The sequence below is a fragment of the Bufo gargarizans genome, chromosome 3, assembly GCF_014858855.1.
Source record: "Bufo gargarizans isolate SCDJY-AF-19 chromosome 3, ASM1485885v1, whole genome shotgun sequence".
NCBI classification, from domain to species: domain Eukaryota; kingdom Metazoa; phylum Chordata; class Amphibia; order Anura; family Bufonidae; genus Bufo; species Bufo gargarizans.
Genome location: NC_058082.1, coordinates 454216889 through 454243001, shown reverse-complemented (window position 1 = coordinate 454243001; position 26113 = coordinate 454216889). Strand labels below are relative to the sequence as shown.

General features: G+C 42.9%; 1 protein-coding gene across 1 annotated transcript in view; it reads left to right on the top strand.

The window, feature by feature from the left end:
* Positions 1-22489, top strand: part of LOC122930306 (tetraspanin-2-like) — a 146092-nt gene extending 123603 nt beyond the window's left edge. Inside the window, exons 3-8 of the mRNA XM_044283577.1 lie at positions 4379-4476; positions 8832-8906; positions 10663-10758; positions 13286-13366; positions 18119-18202; positions 21956-22489. Of these exons, the coding sequence (XP_044139512.1) occupies positions 4379-4476; positions 8832-8906; positions 10663-10758; positions 13286-13366; positions 18119-18202; positions 21956-22021 (500 nt within the window). The 3' untranslated portion in view covers positions 22022-22489. The remainder of the gene's footprint in view (positions 1-4378; positions 4477-8831; positions 8907-10662; positions 10759-13285; positions 13367-18118; positions 18203-21955) is intronic.
* The last annotated feature ends 3624 nt before the right edge of the window (positions 22490-26113 follow it).

The window sequence follows — 26113 nt, the reverse complement described above, 5'->3', positions numbered from 1 at the left end:
TAGCCTGTCATTGGCTGCAGTGACGCACTTGGCTATGTTCATGAGAAGAAAATAAGCCAGGGACCAGAAGATGAAAGAATGGGAGCCAGCCGACAGGACCGGAGTGGCTTGAAGGCCTACTGTAACTCTTTCAGGAGGCAACGCATGCTAGGGGCCTTCTCTTTAAAGTTAGTATTCTCAGAAAACCCTTTTAACATTGGAATCACACATACAAATATTTTTTTATGCAGCTTTTTGAGCCAAAGCAAGAAGTGGATCCAGCAGCAAGGAGATATGCAGGTCCTTCTTTTATACGTATTACTCCTTTTGATCCAAAAACTGCATCAAAAATTGTATGTTTGATTCCAGTAAAAAAATAAATATGGAAATTTCAGCAGCGACCAGCTAAACTCCTCAAATGAGGCTCCTGAGATTTTTCAGGGCGATGATCTGGCTGGGGGGAGCTGTAGGGAACTGATAGGGAAATGTGGTATTACATGACAGCCATTCATATGAATGACCATCAATGCAATCCATGGCTAGCCCAGAGCAGGAATTACCCAGAATGCTGGGAAAGGGAAAGCCTCTCAGCTGATGTCGTTGTGCTAGATGCTAGCATGAACCAGGTGCTTGCTGCTGCGCCGCCTCCTGCTGGTGCTAGAGGTTCTAGTACACTTGCAGAGACACAAGAATACAGGGAGCCATGGCGGCGCTGCAAGAAGGGAACAGACTACCTTAAACTAGAAGGCAACTTGACTTTTATTGATGGATCACAATACGTTTCGCTGTTGAACCGACCCCTTCCTCGGGTAAGTACATCAAACGTCATAACGTAGGCCAGCCATACATATTACATAGGTGTCAGACGACTACCCCATACGCATGCGAGTAGGCATTCATTTTCAGTAGGGACGAGCAGGGTAAGCCGCTATCAAGCATATCTGGCAATGGCTTATATCCATGAGAATATTAGGATCAAGCAAGTTGAAATCCAGCATGCCCGACCCTTCTGTCCCCCAGCATCTGCTGTCAGGCCGGGGCCAACAGTTACTGGGTGCTCCAGCCTATATACATCTAATGTGCACTGCCAGCTTTACAATTATTTCAGAACAGGAAACAAATACAGGTGGAGCCACCTCTTCTCTGTGGACCAGAGACTGGATTTCCACTGCCAGACCCTTAACAAGATAATAGAAATCTGCAGGAAGATTTACAATACAAGGCCACTGAAAATCATTTAGTCCACGGGTGCCATTACTTTCTCCATAGCTCTCCATTTATACAAGATTCCTTTAAAGCGTGTGTGCAGAATACAGGAGATTATAAAGCTAAGTCTATATCTCAGTCTATATCTTTACTTAGGTACTTGAACTTTTCCAGTGCTGCTATTATATTTGGCAGTTAGTATTAATCCTAAATTATTTCTGTACTATAAAGTTGATGGATTAGTTTTACTCCAAAAATGCATCAAATTTAAGTGATTTTTCTTTTATCACACAGTGTCACTTTTAAGCAATACCCCCTTTCTCACAAAGCCATGTCCCTTGATGGACAAGGCAGGGAAATAAAGTGTTAATAACTGGGGCAAGGCATGTACGCCAGTTTTTTTATGCATTCTGACCCATACCGGTAATTAGTAGTAGATCTGTCCCACTGCTCTTGGTAAGGAGCACCCAACAGAGCTACCAGAAGGTTAACATGGACTGTCCACATTTTGGGACTATTGGATACTAAAGTCATCTTACTATATTATATTATTTATGGCCTGCAAACCATTGGAATTGTGGTCAAGATTTTTGCACCTTCATGTAGTAATCACAACTAATGTGTAAATGATTCCAACACCTAAATAAAGCGTGTAGTGTGGTACTAGTACTATGGGGTGGCATTCAATAAAACAATTATATAAGTCTGCTGATGGCTTGTGTTTTGCCTTGAGCCGTACAAGATTAATGAGCATCTTAGTTTAGGAAACCCTTCAAGCAGTGGAAAAACACTTCACATTCCAGATTCTAAATGTTTTGGAACAACTCAGAATAGCTAACATGAAGCTGTATAGTGGAATAATGGGTCATATAAGTGGTGCTAGATGAAGTGTAGTCTGGATTTTACAGCCCAAAGAAATGGTGCCACCTATCAGTACATTAACTCTTCCACTGCCCAAGACGCAGGCCTTCATTGCTCCTTCCATTGCTAGTTTATTTATTGATCTGTATACGTAATTACAAGGAGTGGTTTAGGAGTGGCTCAGATTCTCTATATAATATCACCCCCTACTGGTGGAATTGAAAAGGTGCTAACGATAGTAACTAAAGAATTTTATATTTAAACGGAAACTGTCACTAGATTTTTGACAGTACACCGCCAGCTCCACGTTAAGGGAGATTTACAATGACCATGAGTCAACAATGTGAAATTATTGAAATGAATGGTTCCACATCTGATCCACAAAAAATGGTCGTGTGCATGATGGGCCCCTAACCAAACTCTATTTTATTGGGTGAAAGGAGATCTCGCATGTCTGGCAGTTGATATTGCCAGACTGCAGCTGAGACTAAATATATGAGCCTACCATGGCTAAAATAGCATCTACTTCAGACAGAAAGTAACTGGCAGATAGTGGGCGTGATGACAGCAGAGAGCCCTGGGACATCCCCTGGGACATATTACACTTCTAAGCGGGTCTACAGAAACACTTCACTTACAGCTGTCCTCCCTATAAATGTCATGGCTTAACTGGCACTGTATAGTTTTGGATCAAATACAGATTTCAAGATACCTCCCAACCCCGACCTATCGTTTGGCACAGCACCGTTTGTTGATTAAAATAATATAAAGTTCTATATGTGGTTTACATTCAATATCATTACTGCTATGAGTCTCCATGTAAATAATCACTTTTAAGGGGTGGATTCCACATCCGTGAACACACATGTGTCCTTTTACTTTGTATACTGGGTATGGAATGGTATTTTGTGAACTTGTGATATTTTTACCTTGTGCTGTATGGGATAAAAAAAATCCCTCCACAAACAGTCTAAAGTGCAACATTAAAGGGACACTTCCTTCAAAAGCGATTTTATCACATATTAACAGCCTATACGTTTTTAGACGCAAGTGGTGTTTCTACACTACCCTCGCCACTTTCCTGAGAAGGAGGGGACGGGACCACTGAGTACATACTAATGAAGGCTTTGAAGCATTGAAACTGTTGTTGCCTGTATTATGCCACTGTCTGTATCTGCTGTTTTTATTAATATTTTTGTTAAATAAGCAACAAAGATGTGCTTCCCTTGTGAGTACTGTACTATCTATCTGGAAGTCATACCCACCTCACCAATCCCGCACTGCTCCTGTATTGACACTTCCCAGGTCCCCTGCTGGACTCTACTTTGTGGTTCCTCTAAACATAGGAACTGTGACCTATCAGCCAACCACCGGTCAGCCCAGCACATTTCCATGTTGAGTGGCTACAGGAAGGAGAAACCAACAGGGAACCCTGGAGGCATCTGAACAGGAGCAGCAGGGTTTAGGAAGGCGAGTACCACATGCTTTAAAAAAAACAGAAGGTGTAAAGTAACTAGGTGGTAAAGTTTAAAGGAAAAAAATAAAAAATAAACTTAAAATGAGCATGTTTTAAAGGAAAAATATAGACAGTCTTATGTTTTTACAATGTTAATACTTTATTATTACTCTTAGGGTGTTAATTGGGGGTTTTATAACGTAGTGCTTCTATTTGATTCTTTACAATCCACACACACCACAAAGATGGCACATAAATTCACCTTCTTCCAGAGACCCTGGACGAATACTGAACGGCACTGCGCAGGCGGGAGATTTAACATGCACTCTGGGCAGGCAGGAGGATGCGAAGGCTGCCTGGCCCTGTCAATCAAGACTTGGAGAGAGGTGACAGAGTTGGGAGAACGGAGCCTCTAGGAGCAGGAACAATGCCCCCCCCCCCCCCCTCTCCTAGAGGCTAATTGCTCATTTGCATATTCTAAAAGTTACATTTATGGAGTAACGGGGGCATAGATAAAACTAGGTATAGGCTAGTTAGGTTCAGCTGACATTAGCACATCGCTAATGTCAGCCAGTTTAATTTAGGTATTTCTGGTGACAGAAACCCTTTAAACTTCCAGACACATCCTGTGGGTTAATAGGAGAAATCTTTCTCTTAGTTCACCTCTACTCCAGCCCTGCAGCCAGGAAAATGTGGATCGTACACGTCATGGATTACCTTAAACGTGTCCAGTTCCACATGAAATTATTTTGACTGCAGAGTGTTAACCCTTTTTACTTTGCTTAGATATTCTACCATTTTAGGCTATTCTTAAAATGTACTATTCATTATGTGTTGATTCTTATTTCACGTGTGTTTTTTTAATCTCATCTTTAGGTCTTTATGTGCTGATAGGAGCTGGAGCTCTGATGATGCTGATTGGCTTCTTTGGTTGCTGTGGAGCGGCTCGTGAATCTCAGTGCTTGCTTGGAGCGGTAAGAGAACAAGTGTGATAAGTCAACAATGTCATGTTTGCACCCACGTATCATTCCATGTATTAAACCTGCCAGACAGTGGTGTCATGTTGCCACACATACTAATTCAATACAAGACAGACAGGCCAGTAGGTTCATGTTTATGAAAATGTTACATAGGCTTATCGAGCCATGGACACAGACCAGTGAAGATTGATATGGGGACCCTTTCTTGGGACACTCATTGTTCTACCAAAGTCCACATAGATCTTAGATATAAGGAATGATCATTTGACTGAGCAATTGTGAGATGAAAACTAAGTCTCAGCCTTTTGTCCTTCAGTAATAAAAGTACACTTTTTAATGCTAGTGAGGCTATAAAGTGATCAGCCATATCACACTGAAGTTAGTGACGTTAATTATCTTGAATGGGCAGGTGAAATGATGTGAGCAACTTTGCCAAGGGCCAAATTGTGGTGGCTAAAATACTGCGTAAGAGCATCTCCAAAACGGCAGTTTTGTTGTGTCTTCCATGTATGTAGTAGTAGTAGGTGCAAAAAAATAAATAAAGAAGCATGAGAACAGGACGGTGGAGCAATGAATCTTGTTTGTTATGGTATCATACGGTGGGTCGGGTGTGTGTTGCTTCCTTGGGGAAGTGATGACATGACAACCAGATGCACTATTATTTTATTTTATGCACTTATATAGCGCTACTATATTCCGCAGCGCTTTACAGACATTAGCATCCAACTGTCCCAAATGGTGCTTACAATCTAGGGTCCCTATTACTATGTCTTTGGAGTTTGGGAGGAAACCGGAGCACCCGGAGCAAACCCACGCAAACACGGGGAGAACGTACAAACTCCATGCAGATGTTGTCCTTAGTTGGATTTGAACCTAGGACCCCAGCGCTGCAAGCCACCGTGCTGCTCACTATTGGTAAAAGCCAAACCGGCAGAGGCAGTATACAATTCTCTGTCAATCTTCTGCTGAGATATCTTGGGTCCTGGAATTCACCTGGATATTTTTTTGGACACCACCACCTACCTTATCATTGTTGCTGACTAAGTTCTGTACATCCAGCAGTGTTCCCTAATCCCTACAGTGGCCCCTTCCAGCAGGATAATGCCACCTGCCACCCTGCAAATGTTCAAGAATAGTTTGTGGAACATGAAAAAGAGTTCAAGGTGTTGACTTTGCCTCCAAATTCACCAGACCTTAATCCAGTTGAATATCTGTGGGATACAGTGCCTTGGTGTTTTTTCCTGTTTTCTTGCATTACAACCTGAAATTAAAATTGATTTTATGTAATGAACCTGACAAAATGATTAAATTGTTGCAGTAGAATGAAAACAATTAAATAAATAAAAGCTGAAAAGCGGTGAGTGCATATATATTTAACCCCTGTGCTATGAAACTTCTAAATAAGGTTTGGTCAAACAAATTAACTTCAGAAGTCACATAATTAGTTGACTAAGTTTCCCAGATGTCCAATCAAAGTGTCTCATGACTTATCACATGATGTGAGTATAAATACATCTGCTGTGACAGACCCCTGAGACTGTAAGACTACTGAGCAAGCAACATGAAGACCAAGGAGCTCTCCAGACAGGGCGGAGACAAAGTTCTGGGTTATAAAAAATATCCCAAACTTTGAACATTTCGCAAAGTACAATTAATATCAGTTCAAGAAAATGACAAGAATTTTGCACATCTACAAGCAAGGCCACCCACCAAAACTCAGACTGGGCAAGGAGGGCATTAATGAGAAATTCAAAAAGACACCAATAAAAACACTGAAGCAACCCCAAAGATCCATAGTGGAGATGAAGGTATCTTTCCTTAGGACCTCTATAAGCCCTACACCCCACACATACATGGAAGAAGGTTCTCTGGTCAGGTGAGTCTAAGGGTCCATTCACACGTCCGCAAAATGGGTCCGCATCCGTTCCGCAATTTTGCGGAACAGGTGCAGAACCATTCATTTTCAATGGGGCCGGAATGTGCTGTCCGCATCCGCATTTGCGGATCTGCACTTCCGTTCCGGAAAAACATAGAACAGGTCCTATTCTTGTCTGAAATCACAGACAAGGAAAGGCATTTTCTATGAGAGTGCCGGCGATGCGTGGTCCGCAAAATGCGGAATGCACATTGCCGGTGTCTGTGTTTTGCAGATCATCAATTTGCGGATCCGCAAAACACATACGGATCCTAAGACTGAACATTTTGATGGTAATGGGAAACAGTAGGTGTGGCGCAAACCCAAGACTTCCCGTTAACTGAAGAACACCATTCCCACAAGAAATCATGGTGGTGGCAGCATCTTGCTGTGTGAATGTTTTCATCGACAGGGTCTGGAAAATTGTTCAAGATTGAAGGAAAGATGGAAATACAGGACAATTCTTGAGGAAACCTCTTTCAGTCTGCCAGAGATTTGAGACTGGGAGGTTCATCTTGCAGCAGGACAGCTTAAGCTACACTGTAATGGTTCAAGTGAAAACATTTAAATGTCTTAGAATAGCTTAGTCAAAACCTAGACCTTAGGGCTGTTTCACACGAGCGGATGCCGTGCGTGGCATCCGCTCCGTGAAAGAGTGCCAAGACCCGATGCAGACTGCAGAAGCACGGAGCAGTAACATGATTGATAATGCTCCGTGCCTCTCTGTGATCTCTTTACTACGAAATCACAGTGAGATAAAGTTGTCATCGTGATTTTGTAGTAAAGAGATCACAGAGAGGCACGGAGCATTATCAATCATGTTACTGCTCCGTGCCTCTGCAGTCTGCATCGGGTCTTGGCACTCTTTCACGGAGCGGATGCCACGCACGGCATCTGCTCGTGTCAAACAGCCCTTAGTCTAATTGAGAATCTGTGGGATGACTTGGAATGCCGTACATCAATGCAACCCATTTAACTTCAAGGAATGTTGCATAAATCAAATGGTACAAAGCCCTGAGAGATCCGTTTTAATTCTAGGATGTAATACAACACAACAACGGGGGGAGGGGGGGTGACTACTTTTGCAAGGCATTGTATGATAGAAAAACAAGTATGATCCGATCCGTGAAGGCCCCACATCACAGCTTACAGGACTTGAACCTATAGCTTAATCATTAAAGAGTATGCTCACTCTTCACCAATGAATTCTCCATTGATGGCCTAACTTTAGGATAGGCCATCAAAGTGGTATTGACAGTAGTTCTCAGAGTCAGGAGATCAGTACTGTTGCTTTAGGTACATGGGCAAAGCCCTAAATGTGGTTGTACCTGATACTACAACTAAACCCCAGTCATGATACTATTAAAGTGGTATTCCAGTAGGATATGGAATAATTATCAGATTGGTGGGGGTCCTACCGCTGAGCCCCCATGATCACAAGAACGGGGCCCCGTACCCCCTGCAGGCCCTGTGCTGCTCCCCTGAAATGGAAATCCAATAGAAATGAATGGAGCAACCGCACACATATGCGACCAGCCATTCTGGTAATTTCAGGGGTGTAGCAAGGGGCCTGTAAGGGGTACAGGGTTATTTTAATCAGTGGGGGTCCCAGCAGTAGGACCCCCACCAATCTAATAGTTGATAGGGGGATAGGGTATAACGTTTACCTACTGGAATACCCCTTCAATGTAGTTGTTTTGTTCAAGGAAACTGAATTGAGTGTAAATTCTCCATCTCTTAGACTACAGCTACCATATACAGTAGTCTGCTGCAAGACATTATCCACCACTCTGCACTGCCCTGCTTTCTTTTCAGATCATTCATAAAGAAAGTGATTCAGAGAACAGAATGGAATTGCTATGTATATAACGTTTCCTAGTAACCAAGTGTAGGTTAACCATTGCTATACCAAGTGGAGAAAGGTATTATACATAATGTCTTCTCCATATTAAAGGTATAAGAACCATCTGGCCATGAGACTTAGGAGACACTGATGGTCCCCTTACACGGAATCTAGCAGATTGTCGCTAGCGGAGGAGACCGATGCATTTACAGGCACCGATCTCCTCCAGAGTATGGGGAGGAGCGATCACTAATTGCTCTTCCCTCACACAGTCTCCCGGCAGTATAAACTCGATCTGCCACTGAGAAACAAGGATTTTTATGCTGCACTAACGATTCAATTACCCGACGAACTGGCGTTCTTCTCGTTCATCGGGTAATTGGCAGTGCATTTACACCACCAGAGTAACGCTAACAAATGTTACGAGTAACGCTGGTTAGCGATGATCTGTTCAATTGTCGGCCCATGTAAAGGGCCCTTGAGAAACATTTCTTTAATATTTTTGTAGTTAAAACAAATGAAAAGGCTTTTTCTCTATAGGTAACCTGTGTGTATGCATAGTTGGTAATGTTTTTGTTCTCTCTCTTTTAGTTCTTTGTCTGTTTACTGGTAATTTTTGCTGCAGAAGTTACCGCTGGAGTCATTGCGTTTTTGGGGAAACAAGAGGTAAAATATGCATTTTTTAAAAAGAGTTATTAATCTACAGACACAGAACAGGCAAAAAAGAAGAGGGCAAATGATTATAAGTTATGACTGGTGAACCTCTAGCAACCACAAATCTTCTCCGGAAAAAAACACTATTCAGTCCTCTTGTTAGCAGCTTCCACATTTGATTTATATACTTTTATACTGGATAAACTTATTTCACAGTGTGTATGTACCGATAATCGCTCATCAGTTGCCAGGGTGAGGATAACAATCTAATTTTACTGTTTCTCACAAATACAATATGATTTTTATTTGTGGGGCAAACTTTACAAGCGCCGTATTTTAAGCGTAGGAACACAGCGCTGCACTGTTTGTATTGCGTTCTGAACTGAAGATCAACATGGTTAAAGCAGAAGTTTCAGCGTTAATAATGTACAGCATATGAACATTACTTATAGTTTACATTATCATACACACAGGAAACGTTAAAAGTCCATCATATGACTAATCTTACACTGATCCAAAGTTACAGCTCTAATATTAAGCAGAGCTGCATTCACAAATCTTCAGGCTTCAGAGCTGAGATATCCCAGCCTTCTTTAATGGCTTAATCCGGTCATTTGTATTATAGGAAGTGTATTCTTTATGCTAGCCAATGTACAGATGATCAAAGGAAAGCTAAATGTTACCCATGCGTCTGTTGACACGCTTGTTGTCTGTTTCTAAGAGTGACCAGCAAATGTTCAATGCAGGGTGTAAAGTAATGTGCTAATTACTGTTTCGGTAAAATACTAAAGCTTTCTTTAATCTACGGTATATTTTAATTCAAGGCACTGTAATAATATGTACTATACTCAGAGAGTGATCCCCATGTGACTACCAATACAAACGGGTGCCATGAGTTGGTGTCTATATCGAGCACCAATTTCCCGCTGCATGGTGGTATACAATATACTGGGTGGTCTGCTACATACTGGCTGACCATCTTTTAGACTTTCTCCTCCTCTGTCCTAGAGGTGGTTATTTTGTTGTTTGCAGTCTCAGTCTGTCATAGACAGTTAATCTGCACCATTCTGCAAGATGGAAAAATGGAACAGTTATCAGGATTTCAGCAAATCATAAGACTGTGATGAGTATAATCCTATAACATGAACATATGAATAAAAATGGTGGCATCCACATTGTCTCTTGGCAGCATTTCAATCCTGACATGCCAGGTTTCTTGCTTGTCTAGCCATTTGAGCCACTATTGGGGGAATTTATCATTTTCCCCATGCCTTCTGGCATAAAGTCACAAACACTGTGTGGCGTTTCTCCCCCACCCTCGCCACTTTCCCAAAATAGGGAAGCAGTGGAGCCAGTGGGCCCCGCACATTTATCTTCCTTTACGCCAGTTTTCTGGAGTAAAAAGAAGACTGAAATCTTTGCGAGCTAGGGGCTGGCGTAGATTTCTATTCAAATGCACAGGATGTCGGGGTATGCATCTAATCTATGATGAGTCGTAAATTAGGCGCATCTTCTGACAGCACAGGGATATAATAGATCAGTGTACGCCGCTCTGTGATAAATTCCAACCTAAGTGTTTCTGTACCAAAGTTCAAGTGATATTAAATTGTTGCAGTACTTAGAAATAAGAGTCTGCTGCAGCAAAGAGTCTGATGAAATTCCCTTCCCCATCCCTTTAAAACAGAGAAGTTTTTGTAGGCTTTCTAACCACAGAATGTGATAAATAATTGTATGGCCTATTATTTTATGGATCATGTTCTTTTCTCAGGCTGTTAAAGAGGCAAAAAAGATCTACACGGATGCTTACAACAACTATATACAGCATAAAGAAGAAAACACAACTTTACTGGATTTTCACACATTAGTAAGTACTGCAATATATATATGTCCTTCCCTATTTAAATATTGGCAATCATGTGGGTATATTGGCATGTTTGTTGACTTGGAGCTACAGAAATGTCTCCATGACAACACAGCACGTAACGCAAGTAAGAACAGGAAAAGTTGTCAGTAGAATTTCTCAGTAGGCTTCAGTGGAGCAGCTGTAGGGGTTGCAGCAGCACCAGCTGTGACCGTGCAGTGGAGTCTAGGACATCTGTAGGCATGGGGCATAGCTAGAAATGACTGGGCCCCATAGCAAAAAAAAATTATGGCTTCAGGGGTGCTGGCAGGCTTGGCCTCACGGGTGCTGGGAGGCTTGGCCTCAGGGGTGCTGGCAGGCTTGGCCTCAGGGGTGCTGACAGGCTTGGCCTCAGGGGTGCTGACAGGCTTGGCCTCAGGAGTGCTGGCAGACTTGGCCTCAGGGGTGCTGGCAGGCTTGGCCTCAGGGGTGCTGGCTGGCTTGGCCTCAGGGGTGCTGGCTGGCTTGGCCTCAGGGGTGCTGGCTGGCTTGGCCTCAGGGGTGCTGGCTGGCTTGGCCTCAGGGGTGCTGGCTGGCTTGGCCTCAGGGGTGCTGGCTGGCTTGGCCTCAGGGGTGCTGGCTGGCTTGGCCTCAGGGGTGCTGGCTGGCTTGGCCTAAGGGGTGCTAACAGGCTTGGCCGGGCAGAAGGAGCGTGGGAGACTGTGAGGCCTTTTTTCTCCAAGTTGCTCCGGGAAAAAAAAAATTCATTACACCTCAGGTCAGACCCCCAATGTTAATCAGACCTCAGCTGGCAGTCCCAACAAGATCCCCAATGTTAATAAGACCCCAATAGGACCTCAGATCACACCTCAGCCCAGACCCCAATATGAATGACCCCAATCAGACCTCAGATAAGAGCCCCATGCCTCATAGCAGCTCCCAGTAGCCTCATAGCAGCTCCCAGTAGCCTCATAGCAGCCCCCAGTTGCCTCTCCATCAGCCCCCAGTGCCTCTCCATAAGCCCCCAGTGCCTCTCACCAGTCCCCAGTACCCTCTCCATCAGCCCCCAGTGCGCCCTCCCTGGTATTAAAATCATTGGTGGGCAGTGCACCCCCCCTCAGTATTAAAATCATTGGTGGGCAGTGCACCCCCCCCCCCCCCCTCGGTATTAAACTCATTGGTGGGCAGTGCACCCCCCGTATTAAAATCATTGGTGGGCAGTGTGTACTCCCCTCGGTATTAAAATCATTGGTGGGCAGTGTGCCTTCCCCCCGGTATTAAAATTATTGGTGGGCAGTGGGCCCTCCCCCCCTCCCCTGTATTAAAATCATTGGTGGGCAGTGCTGACTCCCCTCTCCCCTGTATTCAAATCATTGGTAGGCAGCGCTTCCCCCCCCCATCATTGGTGGCAGCGGCAGTTCCGATCGGAATCCCAGAAGTGTAATTCTCCGATCGGTTACCATGGCAGCCAGGACGCTACTGAAGTCCTGTCTGCCATGGCAGGTATTCTGCAGCATACTTACATGCGCTGTGGCCGCCTGGTGTTCCTGACGAGTTACAAGAAGGAGGAGCGCCCGGCGGCCACAGCGCATGTAAGTATGCTGCAGTCAGTAACTGGCCATGGCAGACATGACTTGAGTAGCGTCCTGGCTGCCATGGTAACCGATCGGAGCCCCAGTCTTACATTGCTGGGACTCCGATTGGAACTGCCGCTGCCACCAATTGGGGGGGGGCTAAAGCTTTACTGTGGCTCTCCTGGCTTGAGGGAGCCCTGTGGGCCCCCCTGACTTAGGGGCCCGGTCGCAGCTGCGACCCCTATATCTACGCCAGTGTCTGTAGGCCTCCCTAAACCGTTCCCTTTAAGCTCACAGCTTAAAAATAGGATCATGCAGAGTGGCTGCAACCCATTGCTGCAGTTTCTTAACTGCGAAGGCAGTTTTCCTCTTTACCCCTCTATAATTACCCAACAAAAATGTAGGAAGTGGAAAGGGTTTTGAATATCATTTCTGCTGCACTCCAGATCAGAATTTTGCAGAAGGTCAATTTTGCAGAAGGTTTCAGAAGCTTTTGAATTTAGACTTTTATAAAAAGTTAAACAATATTCTAATATTCTTTCTGTAGAAATTTCTTATGGTTTCCAAGATCTTTGCTTGCTGTTATGGGAAATGTTTTGGCACCATCACACAGAGCAGCCATGTGGCCATTCAAACCTCAGTGGGGTCAGATTAACTAATTAGAACCAAATTGTTTATTTAGTATTAATTGTTAATGGCCACATGATTTTGCAGGTTGCTGCACGGCCGTTAACACTGAATAATAGTCCCAACTGCAGCGTGGCCATACCATGTGGCTGTACTCCTTATTTTTTACTTACAGGAGATAAATATCTGTCATGATCATGTGATGGCATAATCTGTATAGTACATACAGTAAGTGTACCCATTGGCTCAACTAGAAATGTTGTATCCTAGTGAATTTTTGCCTCAGCAGATCTTTGTGGACACTTATTGCATATTTAACATTCATGATGAAAATATGATCATATTTTCAGGCAAAATGTTGTGGGAATGAAGACCCAGAGAGTGCAAAAAACGTAAGAAACCTTTGCTTAGAGGAACATAAGGAGCACAAGGTATGTCGCATGCATGTTGTCCAGTGTTATTATCTCACCTACAATTTTAGCCAGTGACAAAATCAATGTGCTTCCAATGTTCACCATGTGTTACATGCTTACATCCCCAATGTGATGTGAGAGTCTGCATATAGTCTCCAAGGAGCAAAACATATTATCTGTCATTGTGACGTATCAGAGCATTTGATCGATGGGGCCTGAGCACTGAGAACCCTACCATTCATCAGAATGAGGAGAAAGAAGCGCTCACATAGAACTCTCTCATCTATAGAGAGAGGCTCATAGACTTTCTATTAAAGGAGTATTCAAGTTTTGCAATTTTGAAAATCAATTGACAGGAAACAAAAACGTAATCACTATAAGTCATTGCTTGTCTGTAATGCCCCGTTTTCCAGCCTTTCATTGCAGTCGTAGGACCAAAAGTGGTGGGGGGGGTTTATCAGTCAGTTTGCGCCAGAAAAGTGGCATTAAAAATCGCAAACTGTGTGTTTGGACTTGTTAAAAAAATTGTTGCCCTTGACACTTTTCCAAAAGGGGGCATGGCTGGCAGGCAGCCATGACAAATTTGCCTTTATTTATGCTAGTTTTCTGCCGTAGATTTCTGCTTAGGCACACGGACTGCTGGAGGATGTGCCTAACTTTTGACTAGGCCTGTCCATCGTCATAAATTAGGGGATATCAAGACAGGTGCAGGAAGCGCTGGTCCTGATAAATCTCCTCCTGTATACATAAAACAAGGACAAGGATTATTTTTTTGCAGGTCTGGGACAACTCCATTCTGTATGATGTGGGCACTTGGTGGCATACCACAGTGGCATTCTGATAGGATAGGACATCTGTTTTATCCAGAATGCATGATAAATAAGTGCTGTGGGGATTCGCTCTGGTAGACAGGACAAGCGGGTGCAGAGACAAAGACACGTTTGTAACTCAAAAACTGCAGTGTTTATTCACACTAGTTGCAGGTTCACAGTATGACACTCCATTTTCAGTATTGTTAGTTCACACCCAAAACAGTTCATACAGAAAAACATTCACCTTTGATCCTGGGTGTTAAATCCACACCCGGCTGAATGCTCAGCCTCAGAAAGTCCACCTGCAGGCTTTAGGCGGCCTGCTCGCCCGGCACACTGTCTTCAGCTTTCAGTCCACACACAGGCCTCAGATCTCAGCAGAGTTTCACACAGCTCCAGTGTCAGAGAAGAGTAATCCACCCACCTGACACTGCTGGCAGTGTTCCCTCTAAGCTGCGCGGGTGGGCGGCCGCGCAGCAATTATTGTGGCCCCGCTCACAATTTTTTTATGCCCGCTCACTCAGCCTAGTTCGCTAACGCTGCTGGCAAAATGCCAGCTCTTGTCGTCACTCGTCAGACTTATGTGCGTGACGGCGCCGACGTCCTCCTCGTAGTCTTGTGCGGCTCAGCACAGCGGGGCGCCGCCTACATAACGTCAGTCGTCACTGTGTTCTTTAACGTCAGACGTCACACACACCGCTGTTCGCGCACTTATTGGCGCTGCAGGATTCGTGGGAGAAGGAAGGGAACTCTGAGGAGCGTGGGCACAGAGTTCGCTGAGGTAGTGGCCGTGTCTGGTCTGAAAGAAATTGAAAGACTGTGCTGGGCTGGCGGCGCTGCTGTTGCTGTGGGCTGTGGCAGGGCCGGGGTGAAAAGGGGAGAAAAATACGTTATAAAAAAAGTCTGATAAATACCAGTGTGAATGAAGGACTGATAAAAGGGATTAATAACTACTGAAGGCCCTTCACAGTAGTTATTAACCACTTCAGCAGTCCCCCATTCACAGTATTTATTAACCACTTCAGCAGTCCCCCATTCACAGTATTTATTAACCACTTCAGCAGTCCCCCATTCACAGTATTTATTAACCCCTTTCACTAGTCCCCTCTTCAGTGAAGGGGGGACTGCTGAAGGGGTTAATAAATACTGTGAATGGGGGACTGCTGAAGTGGTTAATAAATACTGTGAATGGGGGACTGCTGAAGTGGTTAATAAATACTGTGACTGGGGGACTGCTTAAAGGGGTTAATAACTACTGTGAAGGGCCTTCAGTAGTTATTAACCCCTTTTAACAGTCCTTCATTCACACTGGTATTTATCAGACTTTTTTTATAACGTATTTTTCTCCCCTTTTCACCCCGGCCCTGCCACAGCCCACAGCAACAGCAGCGCCGCCAGCCCAGCACGGTCTTTCTTTTTTCCCCCTTTAGGTGTTTAGGTGTTAGAGCAATCTAATTAAAGTTCTATTTTAACACCTAAAGAGAAAGGAAAAAAATAAAACCTACTGTTTCTCTAGATGACCTTATGTTGATAGTAGTGTTAATAGAGTCTCAATGATTTGTAAAAATAGTGTAGATGCTTTTATATACCCTTGGGACTCTATTACCACTACTATCAACATAAGGTCATCTAGAGAAACAGCAGCTTTTTAAAATTATTTTTTTCCTTTAGGTGTTTAGGTATTAGAGCAATAAAATGAAAGTTATGTTTTAACATAAGGGTCAGAAACTGGGTTTTGTTTAGCCTCTTGGTTATTAGTTTTTCTATGTAAGTTCTCTGGATCAAAGATTTTTTTTTCCCTGTATGGTTTTTATATGGAGAGCAATGTCCAGTGATCACAGAGAGGACTATACTGTATATTGTACGGGATGGTGCAGGGGTTATACTGTATTGTATGGGATGGCGCTAAGGTTTGTATGCTCTTTGAAGTGACAATTATCTTAGGTTTTCCTATCGCCCACCTTTGATGGCGCTGTGCCCAGCTCTGAGCAGACCCCGCTCAGCAGCTGCCAAGGCTTAGAGGGAACACTGACTGCTGGCTGTTTTTTTTATAGGCCTGTCAAAACCCGGCCTGGACCTTGGGGAGTAGTCACCCAGCACTTTGACTACTCCCAGTAAGAGCCGTCCCAGATCAGATATTTACAGCCATACTAGATAGCAAGGTGTCACACGGCAACTGCTGATGAAACATGAAAACTGGCTCTTACTCCACCGAGGCCAGGAACCTCAGTGACACATACCTATTATCCACGATGATTCTGTCACCACCAGACATCTGAGAAGCTCTGACAGACGTTCTTCAGAACCTCCTCTTTGAGGTTCCTTTTGTTTTGCTTTCGTTTTCTCATCTCGTTAGCCTCTCTCAGCCGTCATGTAGTTGCACTGATTGCATCCCTTTAAATCCCTTCCCATACTGCATCACTTTGCGGTTTATACAACTTCCTGGAGTGTGTGCATGCTGGATGCTACTACTGAGTCTTCTACAGATAAGTTTTGTTCATTCATTTGTGTTTTCCTGTTTGCTGGATCCCAGGTGACCCTGACTCTCTCCGTATCAAATGTAGGGAGCCGGTGGTCGTGTCCCCTCACTATTATAGGGTGTTCAGGTGTTATACAGTCGAGGAACGAGGATATGCGATCATCTACCATTGAGATTTTTGCATAGGCTGAGCAGTTAGGGAGAGAGCCAGGTCTGTTGCAGGGCTCTCCCTTTGGTTCCTTAGTTTTGGATCCAGTCAGTCGGATCTTCATTTTGTGTCTTCTAGTTTTCTGTACACCTTCCGTGACAGATTCCTTGTACCTTCTTACAGTGCCTACACTAGAAGACCTACACTAGAAGAGAAGCTTACTGTATTTTTTGCCCTATTAAACGCACCTAGGTTTTAGAGGAGGACAATAAGAAATATTATTTTTCATTAGACCTCAGGTCAGACCAAAAATCAGACCCCCAATGTTAATCAGGCCTCAGCTCACAGCCCCAATCAGACCCCCAATGTTAATAAGACCCTAAATCAGACCTCAGATCAGATCCCCAATGTTAATAAGACCTCAGGTCAGACCCACAATCAGACCTCAGCTCAGACCCCAATGTGAATGACCCCCAATATAAATAGGACCTCCCATTCAGACCTCAGATGAGACCCCTATGCCTCAGATGAGAACCCCCCATGCCTCAGATCAGACCCCCCATGCCTCAGACTAAATAAAATTTAAAAAAATCAACGTACATTTCCTGCTCTGGACGCCGACGCTCCTAGGATCCAGCTCTCTTCTTCTTCCTGCCACGCGCTGTGCCGTGACCAGACGCGCACAGTGTGAGGTCACCGAGCATCCTCACACAGTGCGCCGTCACAGCATTGCCGACGGCAGAGGACTAGGAAGTGGTGAGTAGAGAGCCCGGGGAGCACTTTATTCACCGCTTCCCGGTCCTCCAGAACCAATTAGTATTCGCCCCATAAAACGAACTGACATTTTTCCCCCACTTTGCATCTTATGGGGCGAAAAATATGGTAAGTTATTTTTGTTATTTACTTTATTTTAGGATTTTTCTTTTTATAAGAAAAAGTATTCTCATTCAATTTTAGGACGTGGACACATTTGGCACCATTTGTGCCATTTTAGTAACAAATTTATGTAACTTTAGTTAAAAATGTAACAAAATAATTTCACTTTATTGTCACATTAGCAAGGTCAACATCAAAGTGTAAGCCCGGTGCGGAGATTTACATTGTTCTATTAAATGATTACATCAAACTACAGCCATCAAACTACTGATTTAAATATTGTAGACTAGAACGAGTTAAAGTTGCAGCGTGGTCTCACGTATCCCACGATTTAAAGGCAACTCATGGAAGGCCCTATGGAGACCTAACCTAAGTAGAATTGATGTCTTGATTATTCACTGGGAATTGTAGTGAAAAATGACTTCTATCATGCCTATGTCTGTCCCTTCTCACAGGACTGCCTGCAAGCGATTGAGAAGGTGGTACATCATTATTTCCAGATTGTGGGAATACTTGCAGTGGCTACAGCAGGAATAACAGTGAGTATTATGTGCATCACTGAAGCATTACCAATAATACAAAATCTATCCCAAACCTTATATCAGTTTTAGGGAATTTTATGAGATAAAAATGGCAGATTTTTTTGTACAGTGTGTGTTCTGTTCATGGTATGGTTCAGGTATCTCACACAAACTCAGTCCGACAATACCAGACACATCCCATGCACAATAAAGGGGCTGTCCCACACAATATGCATATCTTTTCTTCCTAATCTTAAAAAAAAACTTTAACCCTGAACATCGTTAAAGGCATTGTCTAAATTAAATAATTGTAAAAGACAAGAAAGGTGTTAACATAACTCCCCTGTTCAAATCCCCTGTGCTCCAGCAGTGCTACACAGATCCTCCTGGCCCGGCTTCGTTTACATGACTTCAGTAGTGACGTGCCCTTATATCACACATGACCACTGCAGGCAATCACTGGGCTCAGCAGTCAGATGCTCTATACTACCGAGGCCAGTGATTGGCTTCAGCAGTCTTGTGTGGTACATCATTGGGTGTCATCACTTCAGTCAAGACATAACATCATAGCTGCAGCAGCGGGCAGTGGTGGTGCTGAAGAAGAGCGGGTTTGAACCAGTGGTTGTAACTTCTTTTATTATTTTATTACCTTCCCTGCCTTGAACCATTTTTTTTTAAACTTGGACAACCCCTGTCAGCTCTCATGACCTGTTTGCTTTAGTAAATACGTGTATTCCCCCTACAAAAATAGTAATTCTGGAGAATCTTAGACCTTTGCATTGTGCTATTTGTCTGATTCCTCCTAGAAGTTCACACAGTCTGACCCTGACATCTCTAGTAGGACAGTGTCAGAGTGTACAGGGACACGCCCCAAATGTCAATTTGTTTATAAAATTATAGAAGGAATAACAAAACAGACAAATCTAAGGGTACAGTTACACGTGATCCTGGTCGCTCGACATGAATCACGCCAAACTACTGCAGTGTAGGAAGGCAGCCATAGAAGTGAATGGGTTCACAGCGAGAATCGCACCTTTGCCGCAAATGCAAAATCGGATAAATTTCATTAGTGTTGTATTTTTTGCAATTCTAGAATCGCAGTAAACTCCCACTTGCGTTGCAACCCCATTAATTTCTATAGCCACCATGCTACACTGCAATACTTGAGAGCAAGTTCAGTGTGTACCTGTATTATTATTATTACCTGTACCCTAAGGAAGGATCATCCAGAAAAAGTGTTTCATGAAGAATACAAGTATTTACTAGAACAGGTCCTCGTTAAGGTGGTCAGAACTGGATTTCTTGGTTGGCAGCATTGCTTTTATTAAAATGTTGGTGCTACCTTTAGAACTATCTTATTCTCCACCTGAACTATAGTCTTTCAGAGGCTCACTAAATGAATGATCGATTTGGGCTAATAAAAATAGAAGATTTGAAATATCCAACTCTACAGCTCCATGAAAAGAAGAGCCAGACCCTTCAGTGTAGCTCTAAAGAATAATATTCACAGAAATCACTTCTGTAAATATAATTCTTTAATAGAGAGAAAATCCTAAACTGCGCACGTCATATACATACATTGTTGACCAGGGAATGTGAGTACATGAGTACAGCCATCACAGCGCCGTTCTCACCTTCATGTGCCTCCCACATGCTAATGACCGCTTCCATAATAGAAGCGGTCATTAGCATTGCACTATATGCTCGGGCAGGGATCCGGGGGCCACATGAAATGATCCCGCAGGCCGTATGTGGCCCACGGGCCGGAGGTTCCCCACCCCTGGTGTAAATGCTGCAGATTTGCCTCCACAGATTTGAGTACTGTACCAGCAATGAGGTTGAGATTTTAAGAAATCTCATCCACGCACTGAGAAATAAAATTTGAAGCGTAAATTGACCTGCGGTGCGAATTTTACATCCTCAACATTTCAATTTACGCTGCAGAGTTCCTCTGCGGATTTCACGGTTTTGAATGCATGGGGCGAAATCTGCTGCAACATCCACCTTGTGCGGCCCCTAAGGAAACATTGCACACATGAAAGGCCAAGATACTGTATCACTGCAAGCAAAGCAGTGATGTAAGTGTTCGTCAACTAGAGATGTAAAACAGGAAAATTATGTATTACCACTTGCAGTTACAATCTGGGGATTACATAGGGTGTATTCAGCCGTAAAGGTTGTGGTGTAGTTCTCATGTGCTTACCTCTAATTAACACAGTTCTGTAAACCTCTCAGGTTTTTCTTGCACAGTTCGTGGCCACATGGCAGGAACCGAACCATGACTGCCAAGTCTGAATATACCCTTAGAAACTTTGTGCACAGATCTCTGCTTACTACAGTCAAAGCAATAAAAAAAATGGCGGAACACACAGTGCAGTGTATGGGGCTAAGCAGTTGGTCAGGGTACTGCAGTGTTGTAACGTTCAAGCAAATGGAAGAAGGCTGTAGTACTCAGAATGGTTCCTACAGCATTTCTGTGTACGGAGTGACATGAAAAAAGAGTTATGCCACAGCTGACCCCAAATGTTGCAGCCTCATCAAATAGCTGATATCAGCAATCTGATATTGATGACCTGTCCTAAGGATAGGCTATCAAAATTGTTATCTTGGACAACCTCTCGGCTGGCTTACTTAACACCAAGATTGTGCACCAAAATAATAGCGTACACCCTAAAAAATCTGGCAGATTTTAAGAATATTCTAAACTACATGCCCCATTTTTCTGGACACTTTTCAAAACTGTCTAGTAAGATAAAAAAAAGCGTCTCAAACACATTCACATTTTTGCACATGGGATGTACACCACCTTTTTGGTGCAATTTATGCCAGAATTTGCAGCTGGGTTTCCAGGTACATATATTTAGGATGAGGCCTTTGTCTGCAAAATTAATCTTGGATTCTGTGCCCCACACATTCTTTTTATTTGTCCACATAAAAGTAGGAGTATGACTGCTCCATATGTATTCATTCAGACTCATACCTTAGATCAAGTGGATTATTGGCTTTCCTCCTGCAATATTTTTATGTCTACCAGAAACATGTCTAGTTCTGCGGGGAATAAGTCTCTATACATCTGTTATGCAAGGAGCTACAAGGAAGATGCCCCCAACTGGAGAGGAACCAACACATAGTTTGTATATATGGGTTCTCTGCTGGCTGTCTCTGCCCTGTGCTACTTTATTAAACCAAAGTATATCTAATACAGCAAAAATGTCTAATTCCATTATTTTGCTCGCAACCTGGATATTGCTCAAGTCTAAAACCTCACAAACCACTAAGTAATAAAACTGACTATCATCTGTGTAGTTGTGATTCATTTTTGCTGTAATTTGAAGTCTTCTGGCGAGTGAAACATGTATCCTGTCTAGACAACAAAGAGAAAAGACTATAGATCCTAGTATTAATCTGAAGTATGTTTAGGGTCGAGGATTTCAAATCTGAAATCAAGATCAAAAAGTAATTTTTTTAATTCAACAAAGTTCGAGTTGTGCTATTCCTTTGTATGAAAAACTTGGGAAGGGGGTGTTATCATTCCCCTTATTAATGGAGTGTGACCCTCCACACTAACACCGTGAAATCATTGCTTACGCTATGTTGGCAGAGACGTTAGGCCTGATTCAGATGGCCATATTTTTCATGCACAGCGAACTGTCCATGGACCCATAGAAGCCAACTGTACAATTCATACCTCTGTTATTCTACATGAACTTCAGGGCATGCAACTAATATTTTCTACCCATAGCTAACTCTTTGTTTTGTTTTGTTTTACAGATCTTCGGCATGATCTTCAGTATGGTCCTGTGTTGTGCCATCCGCAATTCCAGAGATATGTTGTGATCATCCCATGCATTGTGCCTTCTTCTCCCAATTAGGATGAAAGCGCTACCTGCTGGCACAGGGACTGTTAGACACCCATCTGCTTGGACAATATTTCTGTTTTTGTAACCAAGCTATGTAAAATAAGCAAAGTGCTATAAAGTGTGCTTTGTATAAAGCTATGCAATATACTAGAATACAAAGGTTATTGGAGTAAAAAAAAATGCCCCTCATGAAGCTACATTTTTGCTAAGGCTTTAAAGAATAGCTTATAAAGCGGGGGGAAAAGCTCTGCTTTGAAGCTGGAACGAGATACACCTCTCAGTCAGTGGGTTTCAGAATTCCTCCCTGTAACTACACATTGCAGGCTGCACTTGACAGGAGTTTATCATCTGTACACAGTCCTCTAGTTGCAGGCTGCTGTGAAGTCGGGAAGTTCAAAGTTGGAGTGAGGATCAGATCTAGGAAGCAATTTTTTTCATCTAGCTCCTGTTTCAAAAAAATACACAATTCTCTGTAATTTTTTTAAGTTTACAGATTCCTAATTTGGATAAATCTGCCATAGGCTTTATCAAAGGGTTGTCTGAGATAAGAAAGAAAGGGTCTCTTTTTTATATAATATCAATAGCTGAGTTTCGGAAGGAATACAGTGAGCCAAGCCTTAAAGAGGTTTTTCTAGCAACTAAACATTTTTTAGACATGGCAAAATTGCGTAAGAAAATGTCATACAGATTCCTGAAACTTCAGCCCCAATGCTTCACAGGTCCACCACCAATCTCTACTTTCTAGACCCCCTCAACACAGAATTGTGACTGCTCAGGTATTCGTCAGCTGAGGTGATTGGCTAAGCATTTATATTTCTTGTCTCGAGAGGGCCCAGGAAGTAGAGACCAACAAGGAACCCTAAAGCTAAACTAATATGAGTTAGGGTCCATTCACACGTCCGTTGTTTCTTTCCTGATCTGTTCCGTTTTTTGCGGAACAGATCTGGACCAGTTCTGTACCCATTCATTTTCAATGTGTCCTGAAAAAAAATCTGACATTGAGCTGTCCGATTTTTTTCAGGACCCATTAAAAATGAATGGGTACAGAACTGGTCCAGATCTTTTCCGCAAAAAACGGAACATATCAGGAAAGAAACAACGGACATGTGAATAGACCCTTAAAGGAGTTCTCTGGGAGAACGGCAGCTGTCCGACTCCCAGAGAAACCCCCCCCCCCCCCGCCGATCAGCTGTTTGAGGAAGCTGGGGTGCTTACTGGAGCTCAGCTGAACGCTGTGGGCTCTTCACAGTCTAACAAGCACCTCGTCATCCCATTTGATAGCCAGTGTGCTTGGTATTGCAACTCAGGCCCATGTACTTGAATGGGACTAAGCTGCACCTAGGTCATGTGACCAATGAATGTGACGTCACAGGCTTAGAAAGAGGCATAAGCACTCATGGAGTGCCATGGTCTATTCATACAGCTGATCCACGGGGACGGCGGGAGTTGGACCACCGCCAATCTCATGTTGATGAACTATCCTGAGGATAGGCCATAAACATCAAAATCATAGAAAACCCCTTTAACATACATTAGTATTAAAATGCACAAACATTATAGTACTTAAAGAAAAACTCAAGTGAAAAATGAAGAAAACGGTTAACCGTTCGTTCTTACTGTACTTTTGTGTTTGTACACCCTGAAATCGCTGTCACAGTATAGTTTCTACATTGAGATGGCTCCTGGCTATTATCTGGACGACCCATCAGTAAATGTGTCAGCTGTATGTTAGTTAAGGTGCATTTACCTGCACAGAGCTAAAGCCGATTGTCGAGAAGGAAGGATTCGTTCCTGACAGTCGGCTGTTCGTTGCGATCACTCGTCCTCATACAACTGCAGTGTTTGTTTTGCAGATCTCTGTTTAGACAGCACGATCTGCTGCCCAGAAATGATCGTTTAGGTGCTTGCACTATAGATCGTTATTCATGTCACCCAATGAACGAGCATTTCTCCCGTTCATCAGGTGATCTTTGGCACTTTTACATGGGCAGATTGTTGGGAACGAGCGTTCGTTCTGCCCCATTATCTGGACTTGTAAATCCACCTTTACTCTTCCCAAACGAGGTGTCAGTTGATAGGATAACACTTAGCTTCACCCAGGAGTGGAAAGATTTAAACATGTCTGTAAAATGATAAGACTATTGGGATGCATGAAGCCAGGAATATTCTACATGTTACAAGCCTGATCACCACTGGTGTAATGAAGGGCTTTTATCAATGTACAATGATGGAATGGCTTGAGTTGTTCTATAGTTTATACAGTGAAGGAGTTGACATTGAATGATATCGACTGATATGTGGCCATCAAGCATTACAGCATGAAAGAGGCGAAGCCACATTGCATGTCATGGCATATATTGAAGCTGTTGCATCATGTAATTTACTACTGTACAGATTTGATGTGCTCCTTTTTCTTGTGTGAAATGACTGAGGCCTTATGTTTATATGTAGTTCCAACCTATTTAAGTGAAAATGTCGATATTGCTGTATAGTTCCTGTAAAGAAAGTAGATTAATGTATATCATTTGAGACCATTTATGTTTTTGACTATAAAGGATATTAAATATTAAAAGAGGACCGGTTTACTTGCTTGTTTATTTGTGAAGGGACATATGACGTGATCTACCGTATACAAAGTAGTGCAAACTCAAGACGCGTTGTAAAATGTAAAGGTCTAAATTATTTTTACGTAGGAAAATTGCATGTGGGAACAGTGCCACACAGTGGCCAAAATGTCCCCGCATGATGAAGCTGCTCTATAGACCTGCAATAGACTAAACTGGCTGCAGCACAATAGCAAATAATCGTCCTAGTTTGGCCAATCATTCCATAAACATTTAATTTTGGGTGACAACGTTCAAAATTTTCCAACCCGACCCATCACTTTTGGCAGACTGAAGTGGTTGACCAAAATTGCCAAAACTTTGTTATATACATGTGTTGAAATGAAATATAAGGCCCCCGACTGCAAGTGCAGCATCTGCAGGGGTTCCAAGTGTTCTTTCTTTCTAGAGCACTTAGTACAGTATAATAATGCAGCAAGGAAAATCTCTTTGTAAAGCCACATTCAGGTGAAATGGAGCTGAGCAGCAGGACGCCAGCATGGCCACAGATCAGATGTTAATGACCTCAGGATATTCTCAATATCTCCAGGCTGGAAAACAGATTTAACATTGAGTTCAGCTGGAAATGATTCCACCTCACTAAGGCTGAGTCCACATCACGTTTTTCCTGTCCATTTAACATATACAAAAAACAAATCCGTTAAACGGATGCCTCAGACTGATACCATACAGTGGCATCCGTTCCCCATACAGTTCCATTGTAAAAAAAATTAAATGTATACATATTTTTTACTGGACTGTGCAGGATACAAGAATGTGGTGTGCTGCATTTTTGTATCCTTTTTGCCTAACTTGTACATCAAACGGAGGCATAAAAGGTGATGTAAACCCACCCTGAGCTCACCTTAGTGGGTACTACTACTTTATAATGATTATAAAGCTAATCAGCTAAAATATTGGACCTAGTTATTAAAAATGGCAAGTACACTTAAAAAGAAGTGAATGAACAAAGTCTTATCTGGGTTGCTAATACATATTTGTGTGCAATTACACAAATGTACAGTAACAGGTCAGTTTTACAGCATAGGGAACGATGTAAAAGTGAAACACAACTATCGCAGAATTTTTTTTTATTTTTATTCCACCCCATTTGGAATTTTTTCCAATGGTGCCTAATTTTCCAACAAAAAACAAACCCTCATACAGCTAATTTAAAAGCCAAATAGGTGGTCTTATAAGTGATTGACAGCCTTCCCTCTATGACTGTGCCTACAGATAGCTGTCAATCACTGATAGGACCGCTTCCTTGACTTCAAAGCCCAGAATGAGACGGAATGAAGTACAAGGTTTACTGAATCTTTACTACACAAAATTATATATCAGTCTGCTCAGCTCCTCCTCTGTAACATGTTGTATTCAGCTCAGACACCATTTTCAAACGTGACCGGTTCCCGTTAAATGAAATTATCTAATTATGGATATAAACCAAGCACCGAGTATAAAAA